A 27,912-nucleotide genomic window follows, 5' to 3' on the forward strand; every position below is an offset into this window, starting at 1 on the left:
TCCCATATGTTCAGAAGTTGCATCACGGTTTTACCTACATGTGCTTGCAGTTGCACTTGGTTTATTTGTCCATTCTTCCTGACAAATGAGTCAATATTATTTAGGTCACACTTGAATTTGCTTTATTCCTTTTCCTTCTCTCCCTGCCCAGTATTACCATAGTAGTTTCAGCTGTCATTGCAACCTGTTTCAAACTTTATGAATTTTTCTGATCAGTGACTCTGTATTCTGGATCTGACCTCATTTTTTATGTGAAGTGTAAAACCTTGTTTGAACTGTTGTGATGGTTAAGTCTCCCTACAGGGAATAGTGGTGTTATTTGATCACATCTAATTCTGTCCCCTTTTCTATTTGCCAGAAGCCATTGGTGTTCATATAATTTATAATTCGGCAGGTATACTGTTATGCAGAGATTAGAAATAACTTTCATTTAAAAATCAGTTTGTTAGGAATATTTACTTGATTATGCATTGTAGCCTGATACAGTTGTAGTTCCCAAAGCAATTCTTCATTTTTGGGTTGATGTAAGGCTGGCTTCATTGAGTCTTGCTTACTCATGAAATGCCTTCATTCTTCTCTCTCACAAGGGGCACTTGAGTTTAATATTTATATAAGCAGTTATGTCAGTTTGTAAGTTCTAGGGCTGAAATTCAGGTGTTTTACTTGCAATTACCTTTTATTCATCATGAACCACAACTAGTTCATCATGAACCACAACTAGTTCAAATCCTAGTTGCTGATAAAAAAGAAAAATGTCTTTTTGAACAATATCCTTGTGTTCTTTTATTCTCTTGAGAAGTGAAGTTTCTTTACTGTTTAGAAATATACTGGAATCCTTAGGTATATTTAAGTTTTGAATTAACTCTCTGGGTGTCCATGTTCCTTAGCTTTCATTGATATAGCCATGTTCTGATCAGCTGTTTTTTATTCAAATGATTGAATTTGGATTTATTGTTCTTTAAATCAGTTTTTCTGTTATATATTAATAACCTGTCTTAAATTTGTTAGGGATTATTTCTCCCTAGGATGTTTGCAATACAGTCATGAGTGTTACAGTGCAGCACTGCAGAATTAGAGTATCCACAATACATGTGAAGTAGATTTTAATTATAGGAATAAAAGAAAAAAAATGGACCCAAATATGATATGAACACCTCTGTATTTGTGGACTGTCGTATGTTTTTTCTAATAAGATTAGGTCATGTGTAGTAAGTTGTCACATTTGATTAGCAGTTGAATGGAAAAGCTGAGGATGCACAACTTTTAGCTGTAAGCTTTTTGACGCACACAGACTAGTACACTGTTTTTTGGGCTTTGAGGAAAAATGGTTGTCTGGATACAGACTTTTATTTTTAGGTTGATAGTTCATAAGCTTTTAAAAGCCCAAGCTTTTTTCCTGACTAGTCCAGTTGAAATGTTTTGCCACTATGTAGCATCATTTAAGTCTCTCAAATGTAACACGAATTAAGTCAATTTCCAAACAGGTTACTTTGCATTAAAAGTAATATATGGAATATATGAAGTTTGTTTCAGTGCTGAATTTGGTGTGTAAGGGAATGGAAATCCAAAGAAGTTTTTGTATTATTTCTCAAATACTAAGGAACAGCACAGTTAGTTTAATTTCTGAAATTTGTGATTTCATTGTTATGAATTGGAAGCTCATGCATTTCTAGGGGCTGATTTTTGCCTCTTGTTTTGCTGGGATATTTTGCTTTTTGTTTACACATAGTTTTTGAGGAGACTTTTTTCATATTTAATGATCTGTAAGTGAGATATAGTGGGTTGGAGGAGATGCTTTGATCCTTATTTTAAACTGTTAATGAGGAGTCTTTGTAGATAGGAATGTGGTCAGTCTCTTGGTGTGTACTAGGGCTGTGACACAGGATGTCTTAACACAGTTTTACCAGAGTTCCATGTTTGTTTTAGCTCTCTGAGGTTTTAACCAATGAACAAATCTTACTTTGGAGTAAAAGGAATAACTAATTTTTTGTCTTTTTTGAGCTTTTCTTATGAAATAGTTTAAGGATAGAATCTGGCTGAAGGTCTCTTTCCTTTTACCCAAATCTGAAAGGCAGATGTTATTTCCTACTTCTCTTGGCTTTAGTTTATCTTAAAGGCTGTTTGTGATAGGGACGTGTCTTTGTTCATGGTAAACAGAGAAGTTCCCAGCTGAAAGCTGTGGACACTGAGGAGTTCTTTCTGTATACAATTCTCCTTACCCCATCCAGTTTCAGATTTAAAAGTTTTAAACTCTGTGTTGGCTCTGAGACTTGTGAAACTTGAAGACTGTGTGGTCACTAATGAAGGGCTCAGGAACAGCCTCTAAAACTGAGGCATGAGGGAAAGCACTGATTTGGATTTATGGAAGTCAGACATAACTGTGTTGCTGTAAAGAGGGTGTGTTCCCCTTGGTAAGGTTCTCTGCTTTATCTACGGAAAATTGGTAAAGCTTAATGTATGGTCCTGGAAAAATTCAGCTTCCTTTTTACTCTGCATGTTAAATGAAAGTTGTTCCTGTACCATCCTAACCTCTTTTCACAGTATATTTTAAATTTTTTACTCTGAGCAGCTTTGACATGGTCTGTAAAAGGATGGTTTTGTTGTGCCCTTGTAAAAGAGTGCCATTTAAATGTGCATTGAAGATGTGCTTGGGATGAGCCAGGGTGAGTCTTGTTTGGTCAGAGACCTCCAAATGTCTCATGGGAGATGTTAGTCTAAATTGAAAAAGGAAGTAAAAGCTAAATTAGGCAGGCATTTCCAACATTTCTATTAATAGAATGGAAGAATTTAGCTGTACTTTTGCTTGACTGCCTCCCTTCATGGAAGAGCTGCACACTCACAGTATATGAGTGTCAGTCAAGACAATTTTGTGGTGATATCTGTTTTTATTGATTCAGAGGGGTTTATTTGTTTGTTTTTTATCTCTTGTGGTCTGCTTTTTCTAGTTTTCTAACAGTTCATGTCAAAATCTGATCCTGTTTTTGTCAAAAGAAATAATACAAAAGTGGCTGTCAGTAACAGATCTCCTTATGAGTTCACCTACTTATAAGTGCAAAAGTTGAGATCGATTGTATGGAATTGATAGGGTTTGCATTAAAATGGCTGCAGCAGTACTCTAAATCCATGTATCACGAACTTTCCTTGTTGCTGAAAAAATGATAGTTAATAAAACAGTGACTCTTATTTTAACCAAAATTACTAGAATTGTGCATGACACCAAATGCTTGACATGGAAGGAACAGTTTCTTGGTTGAACTTTTTTCTTCTATTCCTGATGGGAAAAATGTAGATTAGTCTCACTTAGATTAGACAGAAATCATATAAAAGTCTGGTGTGCAGAGTAAAATTTTTTTTTTTTTTTTTGTATAGCAGAAGATAAATCTCAGCCACATGGTACAAAACTGTGTTTTCAGACTGTTTCATATAACACCAGGGAGTACAAAATTTAGCCTATTTGATCTCTGAGATACCAGCTGAAGTACCCAACTGTGTAAACCTATGCTGGCCTTGTGATTTTCTGCCAGTCACTTTGTAGGAGGAGGATGGTATTTGATTTTCACTGAATGATAAATATTTGAAGTTTGAGAATTTGCTGCTTTGATAATTCAAATAATTCAGATACTGTGTCAGGAGTTAACTTTTTTCTTTAAGAAAATTCGTTGTATGATATAATAGGCAAATACTCAAAACTGCTTTCCTCCTTGGTCTGTTAACTGAGATTTGGTAAGGACATTTTTGCAACAACCTTTTGGGTGAGTGTTTCTAGTTTGTAATATTCAGGATTACTATTTAGAGGTTGATCAGCTTCTTCTGTAGAAACTTTGAGAAAAAAGTATTCCTCAGCAAACCTCCTTCATGAAATTTGTGTTTTGTTTGTCACTTGTTTGCCCCACTGTCAACTGTCTTTGTCTTATTTTCCCCTCTTTTCAGGTTCTTCCACTTTTGTTGGGCTGCTTATGTCATTGTTTATGAGCCTTTAAATCAGAGCTACACTGAGACCTGTTAAGCTCTGTTTAGTCAGCTATAAGTGATTATCTGGGATGCTGCTGTATGTATTTCCTGAGAGACCTACAGAAAAGTGAGATACGTAGATCCATACAAAATAGGAAATACTGCTTAGCTGGATTGTAGTATGATGTTTGTGAAGTTTATTCATAGTAAAAATCTGCATTAAAGGTATCATCTGAGGAGATTTTCTCCAACAGCTGAGCATTGTGCTATTTGTAAGGAAAAACATTTGCATTGTTTTGTAATAAATAGTACTAATTTTAAAAGTCTAAATAATTTGGACTTCTTCTATTTATTTTATGCCAGAAAAGCACCATTTGCAGTAACTTGATATATTGAACTTTCGATACTGTATTAAAATGAACCCAAATGAGTAATTTTTGCATCTCTGTGATGTTGGAAGAACATGATGTAATAATCAAACCATTTTAGAATATGGATTAAACCTTTTTGGTCTTAGGTGCAAAAATTTCCCAGGTGTTTTTTTTTTTCTTTCCCCTTTCTTAAGTTAATTTTGAAGATCTGTGTAAATGGATAGCAATAGAATATGGAGTGTTGGTTTTTAATCAGTATACTACGGGACGAAAGGACCTGTAGTAGATGCTGACACACCTTTGTAGTCTCTTGACAGTGCAGCTGTTTTGTACAATATACTGGCATGGACTCTTGACAAAAGGAAACCTACTTCCACACAATTATAAGTTTGGGTTTTGGTTGGGTTTTGTCCAGTAGTTAACCAGAAGCTGTAGAAGGTGGTATCTACCAAGAAATGTCCTACCATGCATCAGACATACACACCTTCATTGGCAGTTTCAGCACTGATGGAGGAAGGCAAATACAGAGACATAACTCCTTTCACTTAAATACATGCTTTCTGACAGCTCCTAAAGGCATTCAGGAAAAATGTGCTATTCATGGTCAGAGTTGGATTTTGTCCAGAAGGAAATCTAATTTCCAAAATCTTGTTTTAAGATGGAAGAGAATAACACATATTCTAAACAATTTTGCTAGAGTGAGACCTTTGAGCTACTGAAATGAGACAAGTATTGAAGCAGGAAAATCTCAGGTCAGATGGCTTTGGTTCTCTCCTGTCTTTGCTTTTGTCTATTAAACTGTCTAATTGAAGATGCTGCACTGCTGTTCAAAGAGAAAATGTGGATTTCATGTGTGTGAGTAACTGCAAAGTAACAAAGGTCTTTGGAATTCTTCGGCTTGAAGATCCGTTCAGTGAGATGAGGTGGCAGAAGTCAGGTTGGTGTTAATCCTCACTGGTTTCAGTTTCACTGTGCTCTAGTGTGATGGTACATCACTAATACAAAATTGCTTTCTGGTGCCTCTTTTAGAATGAAGGGATGTAGAAGGTAAACATGTAAGAAACACCTAAATTACACTTGTGTGGATACTCTGTATATTTAGAAGATAAATATCTTTAGATTCAGCTAGTGTGCTAAAAGTGTTTACTGCCAAAACATGCTGTGGGTGAAGTCTGTTTTTTTTCTGATGCACCTCTGTGATGCAAGATTAAGGAAGCCACAGGTGTTGGAAGTTGGTATGGGCTGAGAGAGCTGCAGTTTTTCAGTATGGATACAGGAAGGCTTTGGGGAGTACCTGGAGGGGGCATGTAAAAATGAGAGACCCTTTTAGGTGGGTAGATAATGACAGGACATGGGGAAATGGCTTTAAACTAGAGGGAGGGTTTAAATTGTATACTACAAAGAAATTATTTTCTCAGAGTGTGGTGAAGCACTGGAACACATTGCCCAGAGAGACTGTAGATGCTCTATCCCTTGAAGTGTTCAAGGCCAGATTTGATGGAGCTTTCAGCAGACTGATGATGAGTGGCATACCTGCTGTGGTGGGGGTGTTGGAACTAGATGATCTTTAAGGTCCTTTCCAAGTTAAACCATTCTGTGGTTCTGTGGTAGGTACTTAGACAGTCTTTGGGTGTAATTTTTAAGAGATATCATCAGATATCACGACCAGGTGAGCTAAATTTGGGATTAGGAGTTGCTTGCAGGATTGAGGAGGGTTAGATACTGAAGCAAACCCTAGTTAGGTTCAAGGCTTATTTTCTCAAAAAATTTGTCTTGCTGCAGAACTCCTGTAGAGTTGTGCTCGCTGAGAATTTTTTGTTTGGTGGTGTTGTCTGTTAACAAAATGGTTTCCCTGTTCCAGTGGGCTGGGCTATAATAATGTTGCTGTACCACTACTAGCAAGGTGCCAGGTAAGGCATTTGATGGTACTATGCCTGCATCCCAGAGGTATCCAGAGCAGTCTGCAACGATTGGGTATGTGCTATTGGCAGTACAACAGCAGCTTGTACATGGGTTTCACAAGCCATGTTTTAAAAACATGTCTGTTAGCATGACTTGTTTTTTACTGTATGGGGGTGTAATAGCTATAGAACTTCTACAGGTTCTTTGGAGCAGAAAGAGAGAGCTGGAAGTTGCATACTATAACCAAAAATTTAAAGTATGCAAATGTCTTGGGCACTATTCCTGTCAGAGACAGAGAACCATGTGATAACATTCAATGTGTACATGGTGGTGAAGTTAATATCTCTGACATCACATACTGATCTCTCAGCTATCTATAAACCATGCTATGTGCCTTCTCTATGCATCTTAAGGTGAAATCATAGGATAAACTCTCATGTATGCAGGCTGCTTGAAATACCTTCATGTTTTCAGTAGGATATAAAAGCAATGTTTAAGCAATGCAATTTTCAAAGTAATTAGTCCTCATCAGAGTTAAAAGGTTCCACCTCATGCAGTTCATCGTGCTTCTATCCATCCACTATGTGTGACTGTTCACACTATAAATATATTGGATGCTTATGTATTATTATAAATAAATATATTAATTTAATATGATACATGAATACATAAAATATTGATTTCAATATCAAACCAATGGCTGGCTGTCATTCAAAATCCAAGCCTGCCTGGCCACCTGTGCTAATGTATTCTTAAACAGCAGCGCTCATCTAGAACCCTTAGGGTACGTACCTGCTTTCTCACTTGTCAGAACCTGAAATGGGATGCATCCTCAAGTGTTTGCAGCTATGCACTCTGGAAATACTGGCAATCTTGAACAAAGAACTATTCATAATTTTATTCATTAATGCATTGAAATTAGCATATGATCAGTGAAAAAGAATATTGGTTTCTCCTTGGTTTAATTAGGCCAGTGGGTTAAATATTCAGATTGAATATACAGTTTATGCAAGAATTGCATATTAATTGGCTGATAGATCCAGACATTTTTCATCTTTTAATCAAGAATCATCTTCAGAATATGATTTACAGGCTTGTTATTAAGCGTATTTGTAAAGACAGGATCAAGGCTCTAAGTTTACAGATACTTTTCAGTGAGAATAATGTGCTAGTGCATGTGTGGGAGCTAATAATTATTTTGGACTAGATTTCATGATAAAATGCTTTTAAAGGGTAGTGTAGGAACTGAATGTAGAGCAAAAGTATTCAGTAGTTTTGGTATATCTTGCATATTTCTCAGTATTAGGATTGCTGAAGCAATTGTTGATTTGTTCTGTTTTGAGAAAGAATTTACTCTTAAGAGTGGGTGGCAGCTGGAAAATTCATCTTTAGAAAGGTAACTAATATACTTTAGATACCTTTGTGTTGATTAGTGGGTTTAGATTTTAATGAAGATAGTTCTTTCTGTTGTCACAACTGGTAGGAGCAGGTAATGGCCATGGGTTTTACTGTGTTTTTTCTTTGACTCTCAAACTTAGTGGGGCAAGAGAGTTCTGCTTTAATACAGATTGCTTAAAGCACTTTGCCTATGGTTTGGAGGGTACTCTAAGTGGAGAATATGTCCATCTGTAGTTCTAATTATGGTTTTTATTAGTAACTGGTATATTTGTATACACTGTGTGTCAACAGAGAATTGCGTTGTTTTGGGGGTATTTGCAGCTTCAGACTAAGTTTAGAAGATGAAGTTACACTGATAAATTGGAGTAGTGCTCTATGAATGCTTGCAGAGGTCTTAGTGTGTAAGGAAGGTGTAAAACTTGAGTCTAAGAGGATTATCTGAGCATGCAGGAAGACTGCAAGAGAGTTTAGCTGAATTTTCCTTATAAACCACCAACGTGAGAATGTAGGAAAGATGGGCATCTCTCCATGTGTCTGTAGAAGGAAGTAATTTCCACTATCCAGCTGGGATGCTAGATTGCAATATATAAATAAATATATGTGTTCATATATATGTGCCTGTTTTATATATATAAGTCAGTGAAACCGTAGAGAATCTAGAGGAGGTCAGATGAATTAAGAAGACTGAAAAGCTAGGAAATGCTGAAAGAAATTTTTTTTATTTTATTAAGAAAGAAAATAGTGGTTTTCCCATTGTGAGTTGAAGTTTATTTATGGAGAGTATGGATATTCAGTCTCCACTGAGAAGCACAAGGGGAATTTTTTAAATTTGCTCCAGAACATCAGACTTTTGGAATATTAATCTAAGAAAACATGGAACTGTAGAGATGTACAGTGACCACTGAAGGCCGAGGCAGATCTCTTTGAAGAACAGGGGATGACTGTAGTGGGGATGGTTGAGTAACAGTCACTCACTGGCGCCAAAAGTGAGAGGACTTGTCCACTTCCCTTTTACCTCTCGTTCTTACCTTTGCATGTCATCATTTCCTTTTGTTGTGGCTTTTGCCAATTTTGGTCTCTTGTGAGCCATTGTTTATCATGTAGGATAATGAGAAAACTAGGCTATGTTGTGTCACCTCATGTGTCATCTCCATTATTTCACCTACCTCCAGTGAGGTCAGGGCTTTTTGTGTGTGTGTGGGTTTGTTTTTTTTTTTTCGATTATGAGAAGTTAGTATGGTTCAGAGAAGTACACTAGAAGTACATAAGTGATGGAAGTGTGTGAATGTTTGCAGGTAGAGACAGGAATGGGACCACCCTGTTTTGTCATGAAAACATCCTGTGAGTTAATGTATCTTATGAATTTGTGTTGGTCTAAAATAACTAACTTCTGCAATGTGTTAAACTTGCATGAAGTTGAAGTGAGTTAAGCTATGGTTTGCATTCAGCTTGAACAGTAGAAATGTTGTGGTAATGCAGTAATGGGGTAACTTGTAGCTGTAGCCATAAATGCCAATTTTGTTCTCTCAAAGTCTGGTCAGCTGTGAGCTTAATAGCCTTTCCTTATATGCAGAGAGAAAGGAAGAGACATAAAACTAAACAAAACTAATTGTCACTGATAGTGGTTCCACAACTGGTTGTCTTTAGAAGATAATTCCTCAGAGGAATCCAGGCTCCAACAACCTGTATATTTAGTCAAGAATCTGCAGGAGCTGACTGGAACTTACATGATGTTCAGAGGTTCTGGCCAACACGAATTATTTTATAGGTCGGTGATCCTCAATGTGTGTATAAGTTATTTATTCTGCTATGATGATCTGGCAATTCAGGTTATTTTCTTACACTGAGGTTTAGAGAATCAGCTTCTCTTGTCTGAAAGTGTAACATGGTTCTTTGCAGGATGAACTGAACTGCCTAAAATTGCCATTTTTTTCAATCGAGATATGTATCTGATTAGATAAGAAGATAAGAGCAAGAATTACAGTGATGGTATGTTCATTTTCTGAACTGCTCAAGCTTGTTTATGTGCTGTCAAGTTACACTGAATGCTTGTGTAAATCTGGTTGTAACTGTTTCTGGATTAATGGTACAAATATATTTGAAATGAGAATGTTGTATTTACAGTTGGTGACTGGAGCTGTTGAGGCAATATTTAGCAGTATTTTTATGTTTAAAATGTGATGAGGATACTTGGCAAGTTTAGACAAAGGTGATGCTCAAGTCTGTCTTGAGAAATCAAATCTCAAAAGGTACATAGTTGCATTTGTCATTTCCACAGTATTTGTAACTGGAGGAGTTGGAATTATCATTATGAATATTAAATCAAGTAGTAATGTGGCACCTTCCAGTATGTAGGAATTAAGATAAAGAAAAAGGAAAATTGTGTGACCTACAGGATGGTTTAAGTTGTGCTTCCCTTATTTTTAACTTCTTTTGCTGTTTCATTTAGCAGTGCTTTATTTGTTGAGTTTTGGTAGGCACTACTAATGTTTTTCATAGAATTCTTCATTGAAAGCAATTGTTCAACTGAACTAATTTTTATTGTATTTTTTGCAGAAAGTATTTTAATTAGGTTTTTACAGTTCTCAAACAGAAGAAGTTACTCAAAATATTGCCATATGAGAAAAATGTAGAGTTAAAAGTTACCTGAGGCAGTAATGCTGAGTTCCCAGGGTTACTGGTAGAGATTTAAAGTGATTTCTTAGAATTTCAGTAAGAAACAGTAATTTTAAGTAGGAGAGAGAACATGATAGTCTCGTTTGACTTGGTAGAAACCAGCAAGAATGCAGCTTGATTAAATGAAAATACAAACCTTTAGCTACATAACAAGTTATTCAACATTATAATAAATCTTTCTGCATTTTTTATCCTGCATATCTAATATAAATTATATTAAATAATAGTTCTTTTTAAACATGGAAAGCTCAGAATAGAATGAGTCTTCTCAGATTTCTTTACCTCTTCCATAAGTTGCTTCCTGAGTGAGTGCATGTAGCTGTTAAGATGCTGTTTACATGCTGAGATGGATTTCTCAGTACGAATTTTTACTGTTAATCTAAAAATGTGTGGTCAAGATTTCCTTGTCCTTTCTCTAGGGGATTTGGGTGAAGCCATGGGGCAATCTGATTTAGTAAACTGCTTCTAGTAAAGTGGTTTGGTACAAATGGGTTTATTCACCAGTGAAACAAACCTAAATTTAGAACAAAGAGTGTTCATGACATATTTTGTTTTAAACTGCAAATGTAGATATCTTCTGTTAATTAGGAAAATACTGAAGTATTCACTCAGTTTTCAAATACATGCTTGTTATATAATATTCTTCAGATTAAGTTCAGCAGATTAAGTGTCCTTTAGTGAGTAGCTCAGAAAGAAATTTAACATCACTGTGTCTCGTTTGATCAATATATCATTTGGGGTATCCTTGTATTTTGCACAAGCTTAATTTTTAGTTACCAAATATATTGTTTTGAGGAAGAAATCAGTATTTTTAAAATTACAATTTTATCAGTTTAATAATGTCAAGAATTATTCTGAGTTATTTTTAGAAGAAGTGCTTGGTTCTGTGATGGAAAGTACTTATTTACATCCAGGAACTATCTAATCCTATTTGTCTTATTTAAATAAGGACATCACCTGTAGAATAAGTGGGAAATTATTTTGAAAGTTACCGTGTGCCTGCATTAAGTTATCTGCTTTTAAAATATCCATTGGATTGTGTTAGGGTTTACAGTTATCAGAACTGTTAATCTGTAGAAGTAGATTTTAATTATGGATTTTACAGAAAACCTTTTTCTTTTGTTCTTATTTTGGCATTTCTGATTTCTTAAAGTCTTGCTAAGTGTCTTTTCATGGCACAGTTAAATTCTGCAAGTATTTAAGTATTAGAGAACGTTGTTTATATATGCTCTAGAAATGCTTTCAAAGAGCTTTGCTAGAATAAAACTGGTATGTATTTGTGAAGTCATTTCAATTCTGTCAATTTTGTAACTGGATAAAATTAATGCACACTTCACCATCATTATGTCAAGGTCAATAGAAAAAGTAGCCTCCATAATCCAAAATACCTATGGTCATCTGTAGCCAGTTGAAAAACTCTTCTTGATACTTTTTACTGAACTTTTGGAAATAAGGGACTACCCTGACTTGCCAATTAATCAAGGAAGGAAGATGATCTGTAACAGAAATTTGAAGAAATAATATATACTAAACAGAGGTTAGATATTTCTAGTATTTTATGTTACATTTCATGCAACCTGTTTCAGTTAAAAGACACATCTGGTTCAGTAAATAACGAAATAAAAATGGACCATGAAAAACTTTTGTTCATGCTAAATTCAGTTTGTCCTTCATTTAAAATCTGCTGACAAATGTTACATTACTGTAACTGGAACATGTTTATTTCTTTAATTTTTTTTCCCCCCTCTCCTTCTCAACAACCCATATTTTGCCCCTCTTGTGAAACTTTCTCAATGTCATTCTGGGAAGGAAAGATATGTCTCGTGTGTGTGCTTTCCCCCAATCTAAAACAGGAGTGTTTCAAATCTAGATGGGCATATAGATCATTAGCTCTTTAGGGAGAAGCAGAGGAATGTTTGTCTTAAACCTACAAGATTTGTTTAGAAATAGTAAAAGCTTGCTGTAACTGTATTCCTAACAAAAAATCAAAGGAAGGAATTTTTTGTCTAGTAGCTGATTTCTCAATGGCATAAACCCAATCATTTTTCATGTAATTAACCAATTTGATGTGAACTTACTGTCTTCTGATTTCTGAAGTTTTTCACCAAATTCCTAAAGTTGTCAATGTTAACTGCTGCTGCACAGTGCATTGTTGCATGGGAAATGGTCACATTGCTGCTTTCTCACCTGTTCTTTGGAAATGTTTTAGCTGTTTAATAGATTTTTTTTTTAGATTCAGCCATTTTTCATTTTGATTCAGATTGCTGGCCAAATGAGGGAGCAGCTCTGTTCCAGTGATCAAATATTTGTGTAAAACAGGAAGAAAATGATACCCTACCATAGAGGAAACTGGTATTATTTGAAAATCGTTATATGACTTAAAATCTAGGCAGCCAGAGAAAGGAATTTAACTTGAATATTGGCAGTGTAGATAACTCTGTCTTTTCCATTAGTGTTTTATTTTTGTTTCAGCTTTTGGGTTGAGGCACCAGCATTTTCCCCACTCATTTCCAAAAGCAAGATAAAATGAAAGTGTGTCAGCTTTGAATGTTTTGTCTTGTTAAGAAACTGGTCCCTTAGAAGAAAGCAAAATAGCCCTGTATCAAAAATTACTAAGTCTTCTGCTCAAATCTAAAAATCGTTTTGTATGGCCTTAGGTGAAAGGGGAATTGATCATGAGGAAATGCACACTCTTAAGTAAAATTATCTTAAGGATAGACACTGTCCTGTATTCCACCACTGTGATTAGCCACAAGTGTTCCCTCGTGAGTGTCAGTCCACTGACATGCTGTCTTGGTTTAAAAGACAGGTGTTTGCCAAGGAAAGCAGAAGCTTCCCCTTGGACTGAAAAAAATTGTGATTCTTCCGATTATTATAATTTTGGAATTAAGAGAGCTCTCAGGCAAAGATATGGGGGTAGGAATAACAGTTCTTTACTAGTGTATCTAACAGGACAAACAAGAACAACAACAGCTATGAAATTAGCCACAAACAGAACAGTAACTCAGTCCCAGTGTTTTTTGGCTGCAGGCACCTTTTCCCTGAGCTGCAGTTCCCGGTGCTGGGGGCGGGCGGGTCCCGCAGAGCCGCAGGAGGGCTGGGGGTGATGGCAGCGCTGTCCCAGGGGGAGAGAGAGATGGAGAGAGAGCCCTCCGCTCACGGTGTCGGTCCCAGTGCACAGCAGAGTGCTGGATGGTGGTAGTTCACAGCGAGAAGACAGCCGGGCAGGGTCCGATGGTGGTTTCCCGACGCTGGGATGGCAGGGATGGGACACAGACGGCGATCGTCCTTCTCGTCCGAACTCCGCGGGGGAAATGGGCCGAGGCCCAGCCTTCCGCTTCCTCTTCTGGCTGTTTGAATCTCGCGGGGTTCCCTCTTCCCTCCCGTCCCCTCCCCCTTGTCACCAGGGCCCAGTCAACAGGTATCTTAGCATGACAATGGGGAAAATTCCACAGAGGGAAAAAAGGAAAGAACTAACCCTCAACACATGCCATTTTATCTCTTCAGTTTGAAAGGTACTAAATTGTGTTCTGTCGAACTCCTCTATGTGGACATAAGTTGCATGAATATTAGTTCATGCAAGAAATGTTTTATATTTCCTTTTGTATTTAAAAAAAGAAACAAGTTTGCTGTGGTGACTTCAATTTTAAATTTGCCAGTAAACTTGCTCTGATGTGTATTGGCTCTTTGGATCCACCAGTATGTATTTAAATATCCTTTTATTATTCTTGTTTTTGTTTTTAACTGAAGGATGTAATGTGTTTAGCTCTTGGCACTGTCTGCCTACTCATGTTGGATGATCACTAGTTCAATTGCTTACTGAAAGGATACTGTCTCTCCCATTGTATGTATTTTTTTTTTAAATGGCACAACTATCAGTAACTTGTAGGATATAACCAATTACTTGCTTAATCTAGGTATTATCTGTGGTATAAAAGGTGCAAAAGCAGTAGCTAACAAGATAGATATCTGTCACAGTTGCTTGACCTATTTTGGAGTACCTGGGATGAGGGGCACACTTTGTGGCCTGGAGGATCTTACTCTTGTAAGTGTTTTCAGGTTGATACTGATGAGTAAAAATATTATTCAAAATGAGAGATACAGGTAAACCTGTATTAGAAATAATCAGGTACTGCATGTACATGAAGTATGTAAATCTGGCTTATGTTCAGTCTACTCGTCAAGTTGCCACAAATGGCATGGCCTGAAACTGTATCTGAAATTAAAACTGTTAAGGAAAACTATTCTCAGCCCGGTTCTTTATAATCTTACTGCAAATTAATGAGTAAGATTCTGGGAAATGAAATCAAAGACTCATTCAGGATACCTTGTGGTTCTTTTTTGTGGGGAAGGAAATCAGTTTTTCATAACTTTGTCTTAGCAGGCTGCCTGGTGCGGAATGTTGTGCAGCACAAGGAGTTAGGTCGCTGGCATGTGCTGAAAGCACACACATTATCTGGGGTACTTTGGGACAGATGCCTTTGATGCTTTATTATCCAGCCTGACTGCCTCATGCTAGCCATGGGTCAAAGACTCATGATCTCTTACCATGGGGTAGCTAATCCACATCTACATGTCTAATGTGGAGTAGACAGCGTACTTTTATCATCATAGCCTTGTAGTAACTGCTTTGTGTAGGTGATTGCTGGTTCTTTCTTGTGTATGTATCTTCAGTCCTGCTCTACTTTATTCTACTTTGCACCTTTATACTTCTTTCACCTGGTAACTACGAATTGCATAGGGCAATTGATGGCTTGGTTCTTTCCTGTAATAAAGGCTGTAAAACTCTTGGTTAGGAGTTTCAAGTATATTATTTTTCTATGCCTGAGTATTGTACTGTATGTTTTGCTGTAGTTAACTTGAACAGGGTTAGGCAATATGCTTGCTATGGTACAGGTGCAGTTGCAAATCTTCAAGTGTTGCTGAAATGTCTGTTGGCCAGACCTTTGTTATGATTCTTTGCAAAACCCTTGCTTTGACGGAAAAAGACCCAAACAGAACTGAATTATGCGAAGGTCATTTGGTGGTGAAAGCTTTAACTGTTATAACAAAAATAAAATCTGCACACTATTTAAAAACAAGCTACAAATGTTTTCCTGGAAAATCTAGTTTTGACTCTAAAACCTCTGCTGAAATTTGATACATGATTTAATGTGGGTAGATAAACGGTGTTCTCAAAAAAAAAATAAATTTGTCAATCACTTAAGTCTAAGGTTTTCAATCTTTAGGAATACCTGTTAGACTACTCTTTCCAACTTAAACTTAATTTTGTAACTCACTTCTGGTTTTGCCTGCCTCTGTTCTTTCTTTCCATAGATGTTGCATAGATTTGTAAATTGCTTTAGATGGGAAGGGAGCTCGAGTTTTGTGATGAAGCCCAGCTTTTAAACAATGCTGAACATTAACAGTTCTGGTTTTTTACAGGCTCTGGTGCCTGACCATTTCCCTTTCCTTCTCATCTTTTTTCTGTGAATCTCCAAGAAGTACCTAATTGAAGGTAGTATTTATATTCCCTCTCTCTGCCTCCAGCCTTCTGTTTTGCTGGTGGAATAACCCCACCTCCTTCAACCACTTCTTGTGCATCATGTGCTTTATGCCCTGGACAACCTGGTAGCCTTTCCCTTGGCTTTGCCCAGCCACGTCTGTGGATATGACTGTGCATTCATTGCTGTCTAAGTTTCCCCCATGTAAGTCTCCCAGCCAACTACAAGCTTAAGGTTCTTGTTGCCAATTGCTGCCTCCTTTGAAACAAGGAGTGACATTTGTTATCTAACACCTGTATGCTGTGTGTCTTATGCTGTGAAAGTTGTAATAGATTTTAGAATTGCAGAATTCTATGATTTTAGGTGGTTTGTATTTCCCACGAGAGTTTCTTTTTCTGCTCTGAGGTATTCTGGGCCTTAATGTGGAAGGTCAATACATAAAATTGCTTTCCTTCCTGTAGTATTGATGGGGGTAACTATTCAGTCTTCCTTCTTGACTCCCAGGACAAGATGATCAATGAAACAGATATCACTCTTTCACCAAGGGTTGTCCTTTGTTTTCTTCATTATTTTGTTTCTATTTTGTTTCTAACTGTTTCTAAGATGACAGTTGTTCCCCTTAGCGCTGTACCCTGTTGTTATACACCTGTCTGTGGTATTTCTCTTAGCATTTCCAGTAAGTAGCAGTCTAGAGATATGTTGCTTTGGGGCCCTTAGGTTTCCAAACACATAGCTAGTATTTTCATAGGTGGGTGTGAGACGAGTTGTGTTAAGCGTAGGATGTGAAGATAACTATATATTTGTTCCTCTCCTTTAATGAAGGGTGTTTGTGGGAATAGGATAAACAAGTAAGAGCATTGTATATGCAGTGTGGGATGTAGTGCAGTAGTGTGGGATGAAGGATACCATCTTCTGCTGTCTGTACTATACTGCTTATAGTGTAGTTAACAAAAAGGTTTCTGTTCTGATTTGGATGTAGCTGTGCAAATACTTCTTTGCCTATTTAGCATTGCTTGTGAAGATACTTTCAAAATAAATTTCAGAGAGATGTAAATTTTTTGAGAAGTATATGGGGTAGGTACTTTGAGGTATAAAGACATACCAGATTGTTGTGCATCTGTTAATTAGCATTTTGGAGAGAGAGAAATTCCATGTTTTACTAAATTTAGTTTGTAGTAGTTGCAGTTTTGTAGTGACTCTCTTGTTTGTGTTTGCAAATTTACTTCCACTGAAGGATGGGGTTGCCTCTGTACTTCTCTTCTTGCCTATGTTCTCTCCCAGCTGGTCACTGGTTCCTCATAATGTGCTTGCACTGTCTCCCTCTGCACCCACCCCAGGTTTATTCATATACTTTTCACATAAACACACATCAGTCCTGTGAGGGATGATTTTCTTAGGGCAACAGAGTAAGCCTGTTTTCTTTTATGCACTGCAACAGATAATGATTTCAAAGTTCAGTGGCATTTCAGACAACATTTCTCCCAGCACAAAATATCATCTACACTGGATACTTATTTGGGCTGGGTTTTTTTTTTAATGTTTATACATAGTGGATTTTCAAATGCCACCTCTTCTTTTGTATTTTTTGTTACTGTTGGTCTGTTGGCAAATGTTGCATTTAAGAATGGAAGTTCTTGCTTTCTAATATGCACTTGCACCTCTTATAGGAAAATTTATGACTTGACATTGAATGATGTGTATACCTTTGTATTTAATGTAGGTTCCTGCCAGATAGCTTTGCACAAAACTGTTGGTGTTATTATTTAGGAGGGAAGACCTGAAGGTGAAGGAGCTGCAGGGCTTGGTTTTCATGATCCAGTTCAGAGCACGTCTCTTGCTGAGTAATATCCTGGCATTGTCTTAACAGCCCCAAATCATCATCCAATAATAGATAACCGTGACTTAAAAATGAGGTCATGAATGCCTGTAGTCATCACAATTTTAGATAAAAGAATGTTTATCTCTCCATCTCATTACATTTATGAATGTGGAAATAACTTCCTGCTTGCTTCCTTTAATACTTAAACATGTAAATAGCATCTTTTTCGGTTCTGACCATACTAGTTCTGAGTATGTGGTACCTGTGCTTTCCTGCTGCTCTGGCTGAAGGAAGGTCCTGTCTTTCAGGAGTCCTTCAAGGTGAATGATTCTTCATAGCAAGATATAAAATTGTCTTCAAAGGTGAAATGTTTGCCTTCAGATTAAATGGGTGTTTCCAGTATGCCTTGGTAGTCCTTAGACATGCAGGCATAGGTCATTGTGAAGTCTTGATTGTTACTGAGCTATGGCCTTTGACAGGGCTGTCAATTTCAGTGAAAATTACTGTATTATTTTTGGAGTGGTAAAGTAGAAAAAATTCATCACTACTATGTTGCATTAAGTTAAGCTTCATATTAAATGATAGGAAGCTGTATTATCATATAGTTGTTTCTGTTGTATTTGTCAACATAGTGTCATGATCTTAGTCATCCCTTCCTTCATCAGCCTTTGGAAATAAATTATTGGATGATGATAAATTGTTGTATTAGTTGTGCTGAAAAAGTATAGCTCCCCATGTTTACACAGGTGAGAGAGTAGTCGAGGCTGAACAGAAATTGGAAAGCTTTGTTTTAGCTAGCCAAGCTCAGATCTTGTGCTCCTAACCATCTTTTTTGGTTAACAATCCAACTTTGTTTGAACTACATTAATCTGTCAATTTATGGCATTGTTGCTAGGGGCTGCTTTTGCCACTCAGCATTTCCTCTACCTTTTTGAAGGTGTTGATTGCATTGGCTCAAGACTAAGCGGTATTTGAATCTCTTATTGCTCACTCTGAACCATTGTCTGAAAGGGTTTACTGATCCATTAAGAGGCCAGAAATCTGAGATTACAGTTAATTCTAGTCATAATCTTCCAGTAAAACTTAATTAAATGGCACCATGTAATAATTATTTTGCTATTTAATGCTGTAGGTGTTTGAAAGCTGAGAGTTGTAAGTCAGAGGTAGTGTAAATCATTATGGTACTTCTGTTCCAGGGCCAGCTTCTAAGGCAGCTGCAAAAGCAATTGAATCTTGGCAGTGAGCAGAGTGAACTTTTATAATACAAAGTTCTGATAGACCAAAGCCATGGTGCTTTTCAATATTTATTTTACTGGAAAACCCCTCAGCTTTCACTAAAAGTATTACTACATAAAATGAATGTACTGATTTTTGGGAGGAGCACTTATTGATTTTCCTTCACAGAACTGATAATAACAGAAATTTCTATATTGCAGATTTAATCCAGTGCACGAATGAGATGAATGTGAACATCCCACAGCTGGCAGACAGTTTATTTGAAAGAACCACCAACAGTAGCTGGGTAGTGGTCTTCAAATCTCTTATCACAACCCATCATCTAATGGTGTATGGAAATGAGGTAATACAAAAATGATGTGTCTGGGAACAGTTGCATCTCCTCATTCCTGTAAATGTCAGCTAAATGCTTCCACTAACTTTTTGTAAGACAATCTTTGGGTTTGCCTTTTTGGGTCCAACTCTGCATGAACCCAGGTCTCATTTTCTGTTTGCCTCCATTGTTTCTACTTCAAAGTATACAGTTCTTGAGTAAAAAGTAAGAAAAAATGTACCCTCAGCATTTGGGACACTATGTTCATATTCTAATGATGAAAGAAAAAAACCCAAGAAAAACTAACTCTTATGGGATTATAAAATCTGAAAATGGAAACATTTTTACCTTCATGTTGTAATTAACCCTTTTCTCCTAGGTAACTTGATTCTAGGTTAATTTCTACCATCACCCCCTAATCCTTTGCAATGAAAACAAATGTGTGCCTATGCGTTGGCTTTGAGGGTCACCCTAGGACAGTGAAGTAACACCAAACTGTTAGCAGTTGAATGATTTCACAAGCATAAACCCAAGTTACACAAAAAGGAATAAACTTGTTTTGTCTCACAATTCAAATTCCTGTAGGGCCTTACTGCTTGAAATACCAAGCCAAGCAGAGCAGCAGCTTGAATGTTTTACCTTTAAAAAAATGGGAAAAAAATTATTTCTAAAGCTTTCTTAGAAAATATTTGTAAATATTCATTTTTACTACAGACAGTCAGAATAATGAAAGCTATATGGACTTTGGAATTGAGATAGCTTTAGCAAAGTACCAAAGTTTTTCATTTCAGGTTGCATTCAGAGAACTGCTTCTTCTGACTTGTCTGAGTTGGAGGGAGAGGTAAAGTTTTTAAACGTATACTGGTTTCACTTGCAGGTTGTTGCTGGTCTGGGTGAAAATCCCTTCTGTGAACCTAACTAAACCACAAGAGGGCAAACTTCTGTTGATGACTTGAAGCTTAAACTTTTTCATTGGGATAACTGACACTTTTTCTAAACAGTCTATACACTTTGCACTTTGAGACATATGACTTTAAAACTGATACCGAAATAGTTCATAGTAATTAAAGATATTTTGTGGGACCACTGTCTGAAATACTTTCCATTAAGAATAGAATTTCCAAATGAATTTTGCTTGCCAAATATATTAAAGAAGTAGTGAGGGTAAGGCTGCTGCTCAAATTGAAAGTTTTCACAGTTGGAAATAGTACTTCAACAATGAGAGTGCAAATTGATTATAGCACCATTTAGATTGCAAAGGATATTTAAGATCAAGTCTAACTGCTAACCCAGCAGTGCCAAACCCACCACTAACCCACATCCCCAAATTCCACATAAGTGTCTTTTATATAGCTCCAGGGAGGGTGCCTCCAGCTTTGGCTTAATTCCTTTATACTAGGTACTGAGTGCCTTTACTTTTCTCCACCTTTTTCAAAGTAACCTGTGTATGGTAATGAAAGTAATGGATTAGTACATGTTAAATACAACTAATCAACACTGTTTTTTGTCTTTTGTCAAAATGTTTCTTGCAACTGAATAATTGGCTTCTTTTTGTAGCAGCTCTGTACAAATTTTTTTCCTATTCCATAGTGTCAGTTATCTGAAATGTCTTTACAAGATTAAAATAGCTTCATCGCCTTGTGAAACGTAATTTGTAATGGTGTATAATTAGAAGTATTGTGGTAGTGTTAATGCTTTATGTTGATTGTTATGCTTGATATTTGATTTATAAACAAACTAACATTAACATTTCCTTGTTTTCAGATTTAAGCTAAGTACCATTACAATTGCATGCTGAGCAAAGATGACTTGGCTAATTGGTAAAATTAAATCAGTTGTTATAAAATTGAAGTCAGTGAATCAACTATGAATATGTAAAATGAGAATGTATTTGAAGGTACTTTTCTAGAAGTTCAGAGTTCCATATTCTGGCTTACAATAAATTCTGACTAAACAAGGCCTTCATACAAAATGCCAGTTGGATTTGTTCAGAGATTTATGCATTAAAAAATAACTGGCTTAGTATGATAGTTTAGCTTTTTTTTTTTTTTTTTTTTTTTTTAAGTTTCCACATTTGAAGTCAGTCTTAAGGCAGAAAGGCTGAATTTTACAACCCGGATAAAAAGTTTCTGATACTGTTACTTCAGTTCCTTCTCCTTAGTAACACAGTAAAAGTATTCAATTTTTTTCTCTTTCATCTAGCGTTTTATCCAGTATCTGGCGTCCAGAAACACATTGTTTAATTTGAGCAATTTCCTAGACAAAAGTGGATTGCAAGGTAAGGTGTCTTTTTTTCATTGAACCCTGTCATTTAGGAAGTAACTTTTGTGTCCATTTTACCCTGAACTGCATTTCTTAAATAAAATGCTGTAATGATGTGCCAGGAGCTGTCTTCTGGAAGAACATGTTGCATCTTTTCTAACATGCTTACTTAAAAGCTTCTGATTTCCTTAGTGATACAGATCTCAGTATTCCTCTTATTTCTATATAAATAGACCTCTCCAAATGAGGCAATTTTGATAATTAACTTGATTAAAAAAAAAAAAAAGCATCACATCATGTCAGTGAGACAAGAGCTGTATCTAAAAAAAATAACATTATTTTTTGGGAAATTGATTAAAGACCATTCCATTTATCTTCGAGACTAATTCAGTGGGCAAATAAGTGTTTTTTCTGGTTCAGATTTTTCAACTGAAATAGTCCTCCAAACTGCTATGCTGCAGTTCAGTGCAGCTCTGACCATACATGTAGCTGTCATTGTTTTTTCTCCTAAGGTGGTTCCTTACTTTGTCTACTGCTTCTTATATTCTTCTGATCTTTGCCACAAGTGTACTAGAGCAGGTAGCCAAAGTGGTTGCCTGAGAACAGAAACCCTCTCAGTTATAAACAAGGCTCTACCAAATTGTCATTTTATTGAGTTTTAACTCCTATGTTCTAAGCATAGACTATGAACAGATCTTTTTCTGAGTCTATGCCCCTAGATTGACAGTTATCAAAATATTTCCTATCACTGCTGTCTTAACAGAGAAAAATTTGTCATATTGTAGTCTTTCCATCAAAGCCTTTTTTTTCAATTCACTTGCAAATGAGACAATGTTGCAGAGCTGATGTGAATGCCTTTGTGAATGCATCATTTAAATTTTTGATAGCAATTTCTATTGTAGTATAAGAGAACTTGCATAAAAATTACTTTGTTTTGCTTGTGGAAGTAATTTCCTAAGGAAATGAAGTGTAAACTTTTACATAGTTGAGGTTGTCTAGATATTTGTGGTATTGTCTGTTTGATTTGCATGGTGACTACAATGACGTACGCAGTTATTTTCAAATTATATTTTTGCACAATTTTGCATAGTTGACGGGGCTGTCTTGTGTTAGTATTTTGCACTTTATTTTGAGTAACTTCCTTGTTCTTTGATTAGGTAGGTAATAAACCTCTGAAACTTGATTTTTCAGGTTATGACATGTCAACGTTTATCAGGCGGTATAGCAGGTATTTGAATGAAAAAGCAGTTTCCTATAGACAGGTGGCTTTTGACTTCACTAAAGTAAAAAGAGGGTAAGGACTGCATTTTGTTCTACTGATCTTGAGGTTTTGTCATGTGTCCTGTAATGCAAGTGAAAAATGCTGATGTCAGCTCTGGCCCAATACAGACAATAATGACTCTCTTTCTCTTTCGAGTATCTCCCATGACACACAAAGGCTTACTGCTCAATATCGTATATTGCAAAGCATATTTTACTTCAGTTGTAATTTTATATGTTTAAATATTAACAGCTTATTGTAAAGGAATGAAAGATGGTATGCATGGAAGTCTGTATAAAGAGAGTAGAAGTTTGAACAAATCTTTCACAATAGACTGTATACTTTGCCTTCTATGTAATATAGAGTGTGCAATTTATTTGTGCTTGTAGTTCTGGAAGGTTTAAATGACAGGTGAAACACCTTGCAGTCCTTCATGGTATTTCTCTGTCCTTGTCACAAAATCTGTGTGAAATTTACTACCTTTGTGAAAGCAGTGTAAATTTGTACTTTTAGTTGCAGCAGCTATTATCCTGAGTTGGTCTAGAGGAATTCAGATTTTCCCTGGGAAGTGTGCTCATGTAAGAGAAATTAGGTGCCTGAAGCTAAGTACCTGTTTACATGTAAAGTAACACAGTTCAGAGCACCAGTAGTTTGGTAAATTGCATGTTATAGTGAACGATGGAATTAATCTGGAGCTCTTCTTTGGGAAGGCTGGAGAGAAGGTACCAATCACAGTTGAGTCTTTCCATCTTTCTCCATTATATTTTTATATGGTGCTTTTTAAGGTTTAAAAGCATCATACTAATTTTACATTTGGATGTCCTATATCATGCATACATATGAATTTATATTGAAACTGAAAACTTAACGCTTAATCCACAGAAATCTGAATGTAATAGTATTGAATGAATTAATTGTAACAACAGGCTGTCTCATGATATTTTGCATTAATGTTGTAAAGGCATTTGATATGGGCCTCAGAACACTGTCCAAATCCCTTCTGCTTCCTTGATGAGACTGTAGAGTCCATTTTGGTTTGAAGTGTGTTGGTAAAGTAAAAGGAGGATGCTTGGGCTCCTTTTGCTCTTTCTGCCTTTAGAGCTACTCTGGTTGCCAGCAACACAAAACAGTGTTTTTTCACACCTAAGATTCATGTGTGGTAAGGTGCCTGTAGCTGCTCTAGAGAGATACAGTTGTTTTGTCAGGTGTTTTGCATCTGAGGTGAATTATTTAGCCTGTGCCGTGTGCCTGCAGGTCCTTCTGTGAGCCAATAGGAATACCCGTTCTGATGGCAGCAATCTGCCTTTTCTACTCCTCCATTTTTCTCAGGGCCCTCTCACCCATGCTCTGCCCCATTAAATTTCTTGCATTTGCTGTTTGCTGTTAGGAGTAAATATACAACACAAGTAGAGAGCTGGAAGCAGCATGCTCCCCACTGTGTTCTAACCTGGAGAAGAGCCACAAACTTTTCTGTGAAGATGCACTAGGAGATTTGCACTTGCAGGAAGCTTTTGGTTTGCTGTGTGCATGCTGATGAACTGCAAAGCTGTCTGATTTGTGTTACAGAAAGCATTTGTTTCATGTCACTGAAGGGATTTAGTCTCTTCCTCAGCTGTTGCTTTTCTTGGATTTTTTTGGTATTTATTTGTTGGGCTTTCAAATATGCAGCCAATCTTAGTCTATTCAATCTGAACAGTTAATTAACAACCAAATATTGGTAGTCAGCCACTAAAAAGAAATTTCATATAGTCTCTAGAATCTTTCTGAAAAAGCTTGTAAAACATACAACTGCATTTTTTTTATTTCTTACCTCTAAGTTGAAAAGAATCCAAACTGACACAAAGCAATAATTGGGTGATTGAAAAAAAGAATATATAAAAAAATGCTTCAAAAATAATCTTTAGAGGTGTTGGGGTTTTTTTGTTACCTGATGCATTGTAACTCTCCTATATTTATAAACACTATCAGTTTCATTTTCTCTGAGTAAAAATTCATCTTGGATTCATATTTTGACCAAATAAGTTGTCTTTCTGTGCTGCAGTTGTTATGGTTATTTTGGCTAGACACCATTCCTAAACACCACCAGGACAGCTTTGTATGGCAAAGACCTAGATTGTTTCTCTGATGACCTGATATATTTTCTCTTGTTTCTAACAATTGCCTTCAAAATTCATGTGAAGAATTTTTTTTCCACAACAGGGCTGATGGAGTGATGAGAACAATGAGCACAGAAAAACTCTTAAAAACTGTACCAATTATACAAAATCAAATGGATGCACTTCTTGACTTTAATGTAAGTTTAGCAGCATGTACATTTCTGACATACCGTCAACTTGTACAAACATGTAATATAGGTCAAGATTAAAGGCCTTGCACTTGGTTCCATGTTATCTGCACAGCTTAAAGAGCACAAATCATTTTGTTTTCGTTGGTATGCCCCCAAGAAATCAGAAAAAATTGATGCAATGTACACTGGAAAGCATGCTTTGTGCTAAATTATTGTGTTATTGCATACCTTATGTAAGTATTGCTTGTTTATTGAAAAGCTGATTATTTCTGCCTTCTGTCTTTTAGTTATGTTAGTTAACATTAGCACTGATTAACAAAAATGTCTGCCAAAATGATTTGATTTAATTCTTTGATGGGAGAAACTGTTGGTTTGTTAGGGTGCTACTTTCTGCTAATAGCCAGTGAGATGATTGTAAAGCCTGTCTTGAGATAGCATGCTGGAGTTTAACTAGAAGTTTTCCAGTAAGTGATCAATCCAGTTCAATTAACTTTTTCTCTCATCTTCTTAGGTTAATAGCAATGAACTTACAAATGGTGTAATTAATGCTGCCTTCATGCTTCTCTTCAAAGATGCCATTAGACTGTTCGCGGCATATAACGAAGGGATTATTAACCTCTTGGGTAAATACAACTGCTTTCTGCAATGTTCTGCTCTGGGGGGAACGCAGTGAATGATTCACAAGAGCTGCTGTCTTGAGAAACTGAAACAGTCTTACTGTAGAACATCAACATTTTACTGTTATTTCCCATGTTTTTTCTGTACAGTTGCATTTGATGTTGCTTTGTACCCTGGTAGAGGTAAAATCTGAAAGCAAACCCCATCCAAGATTTTATTAACTTAACTTTTTTTTTCCTTGCACTGCTTTTTGAGGGATTTTTGTGTGCACTGGTTTTGGTTTTTTTTTTTTTCCCTTTTAATTTTATCTTACTGAACTGCATGGCAATCCTGAGTTAAAATATTGATGTTGGTTGGGGATTTTCTCAAGAAACAGTTTGTGTTTTGTAGTAAAGGAATCGGTAATGGTTAGTTACAAATCTGCAGTCGCATCAGTGATTGCTTGGCTATTGAAACTTCAGTGTTGCTTTGTTTCCATGATTGGCTGCCTTATGTTCCTAAAGAGTATCTTATATTTTATGGAGAATTATGAATTCGGGGTTAAGGCCCTTTCACTTGCACATACTGGAGGTGAAGGGGAGCCTAAATTTAGAAAATAATTAAGTTAAAAGTAATCTGTTGACTTGCTTGATTTTGTTGTATGCTGATTGGATGAAGCTATCTGATTGCTGTCATTACCCAGTGCTTGCAAAATGAAAAGTAAAATCTAGAATAAGTCAGTAAGGGACAATCTGAAATCAATCAGCATTCCAGTCTGAAGCCTCTGTCAGCTTCCTTTCCCTTGGTAAGAAGTAACATGCAGTTGCTTTCACTTAGGCTTTGAGTGAAGCTTAATAAGAAAAAACAAACAGGCCTTGAAGGGGCTTTTCAGAAGAGGGGTGGGCCCCTCTTGCTTTCAGTGCTGGTGTTTTCTAATCAGTTGTACTTCATTTCACCATACCATAGTAAGAGGCATCAGTTTGTCAGAGAAGATCAAAAGCTTGCCTGATATCTGGCCGCTGGAATATTTTACTGCCAGATTGTAAAACTGCCTTTTTGTTTGTTTCTTTTTCCCAAGAAGATGAATTTACATATCTTTGAGTGACCTGTTCTTAAACTTGGTTGTCCTCTTCAAGGTGGTTATACTTTTGTAGTATCTAGTACTGGCAAGGTAAGGTGTAATTGCTGGCATGGAACCAATAGCTCACATTTTACAGAGCTTTTGTCATTTGGTGCAAGTTAGGTTATAGTGACTTCTGCAGTTATGATAATAACAGATCTGCAGGTGTTTTCTGTTTGTCTTGGTCTATATGCTTTTACTTTGCATATAATTTACAAATCTTGATTTCTGTTTTAATGGAAATATTGTTACTGTTTCTAGAAAAGTACTTTGATATGAAAAAGAACCAATGCAAAGAAGGTCTTGACATATATAAGAAGTTCCTCACTAGAATGACACGGATCTCAGAGTTCCTTAAAGTTGCAGAGGTAAACTTAAGTCAGTCAACTTTGCCCTTTATTTGAAACAGCTTGTAAAGTGCTTCTTTTATTATAAAGCAGATGCTTCTTCCTTCCTGCTTATTTGCTGTTCATCTCTACCTACCCTGGTGATGAGTTCATTTGAGGGGGGTATTGATAAACCTGACTGTGTAGTGTTGATTGGCTTATCTTTTGCTTGAGGAGAGTGTATTAATGTGCATTTTAAAATTTACTTGGTTATGTACACCTGTGAGCTTTCTTTGAAGAATAGACTTGCTTTAAACAAAGGAACTTCATGGTGATCTGCTTTCTATGATTCTAGTTGTATTCTAGTTTGAAACACACAATTCTGCCAGAAGTTTTAGATGAAATAACAGCTTCACAAATAGGCAACTGAGACAAACTGATTAATATGGGATTTTTTTCAAGAATTCTTGCTGTAGGTGTGCTCGTAGAGGGAAAAGCAATTACCTTGCAAAATGTTTAGTTTGTGGGGTTTTAAAAAAAGTTGTGTTTAGTCTGTGCCTTCTTGTTTCTAGAGCACTGCTAAATTGATGTCCTAATATTATGGAATTTCTCAGTTGAGGTGTGCTTCTCTTCTTGTTTTTACTTCCTTGGTATTCGTATATGTTTATATATATGAATATATATATATGAATATTCATATGTATTCAACAAAAAATAAGCCTTCAAGCTTGGCTTGCTGCCTGTCCTGACAGTGTCTCTGTCAGAGATGCTATGTTCAGATAAGACTATAAATTGAAGTTAAGAATATTGATCTTTCTGTGGTAACAGTATATGTCCTGCTGCAAGTATATTAACTGTCATCTGCATTCTAGAAAAATGTTTCTTTACAAAGCTTCAAAGGTGCTTCGTT

The 27,912-nt window shown here is 36.4% G+C and overlaps 1 protein-coding gene across 5 annotated transcripts in view; it reads left to right on the forward strand.

Moving 5' to 3' along the window:
- The window catches only part of PICALM (phosphatidylinositol binding clathrin assembly protein), a 67,354-nt gene that overhangs the window by 7,695 nt on the left and 31,747 nt on the right, over nt 1-27,912 (forward strand). For all 5 annotated transcript variants that reach the window (XR_009932951.1, XM_062487489.1, XM_062487490.1 and 2 more), the window contains exons 2-7: nt 19,037-19,179; nt 21,352-21,427; nt 22,603-22,705; nt 24,872-24,965; nt 25,471-25,582; nt 26,938-27,044. Coding sequence is in view for 4 of the 5 variants with exons in the window: in XM_062487489.1 (XP_062343473.1) it covers nt 19,037-19,179; nt 21,352-21,427; nt 22,603-22,705; nt 24,872-24,965; nt 25,471-25,582; nt 26,938-27,044 (635 nt within the window). In the remaining variant the exon portion in view is untranslated. The remainder of the gene's footprint in view (nt 1-19,036; nt 19,180-21,351; nt 21,428-22,602; nt 22,706-24,871; nt 24,966-25,470; nt 25,583-26,937; nt 27,045-27,912) is intronic.

This window comes from Cinclus cinclus, chromosome 2, assembly GCF_963662255.1.
Source record: "Cinclus cinclus chromosome 2, bCinCin1.1, whole genome shotgun sequence".
NCBI lineage: Eukaryota > Metazoa > Chordata > Aves > Passeriformes > Cinclidae > Cinclus > Cinclus cinclus.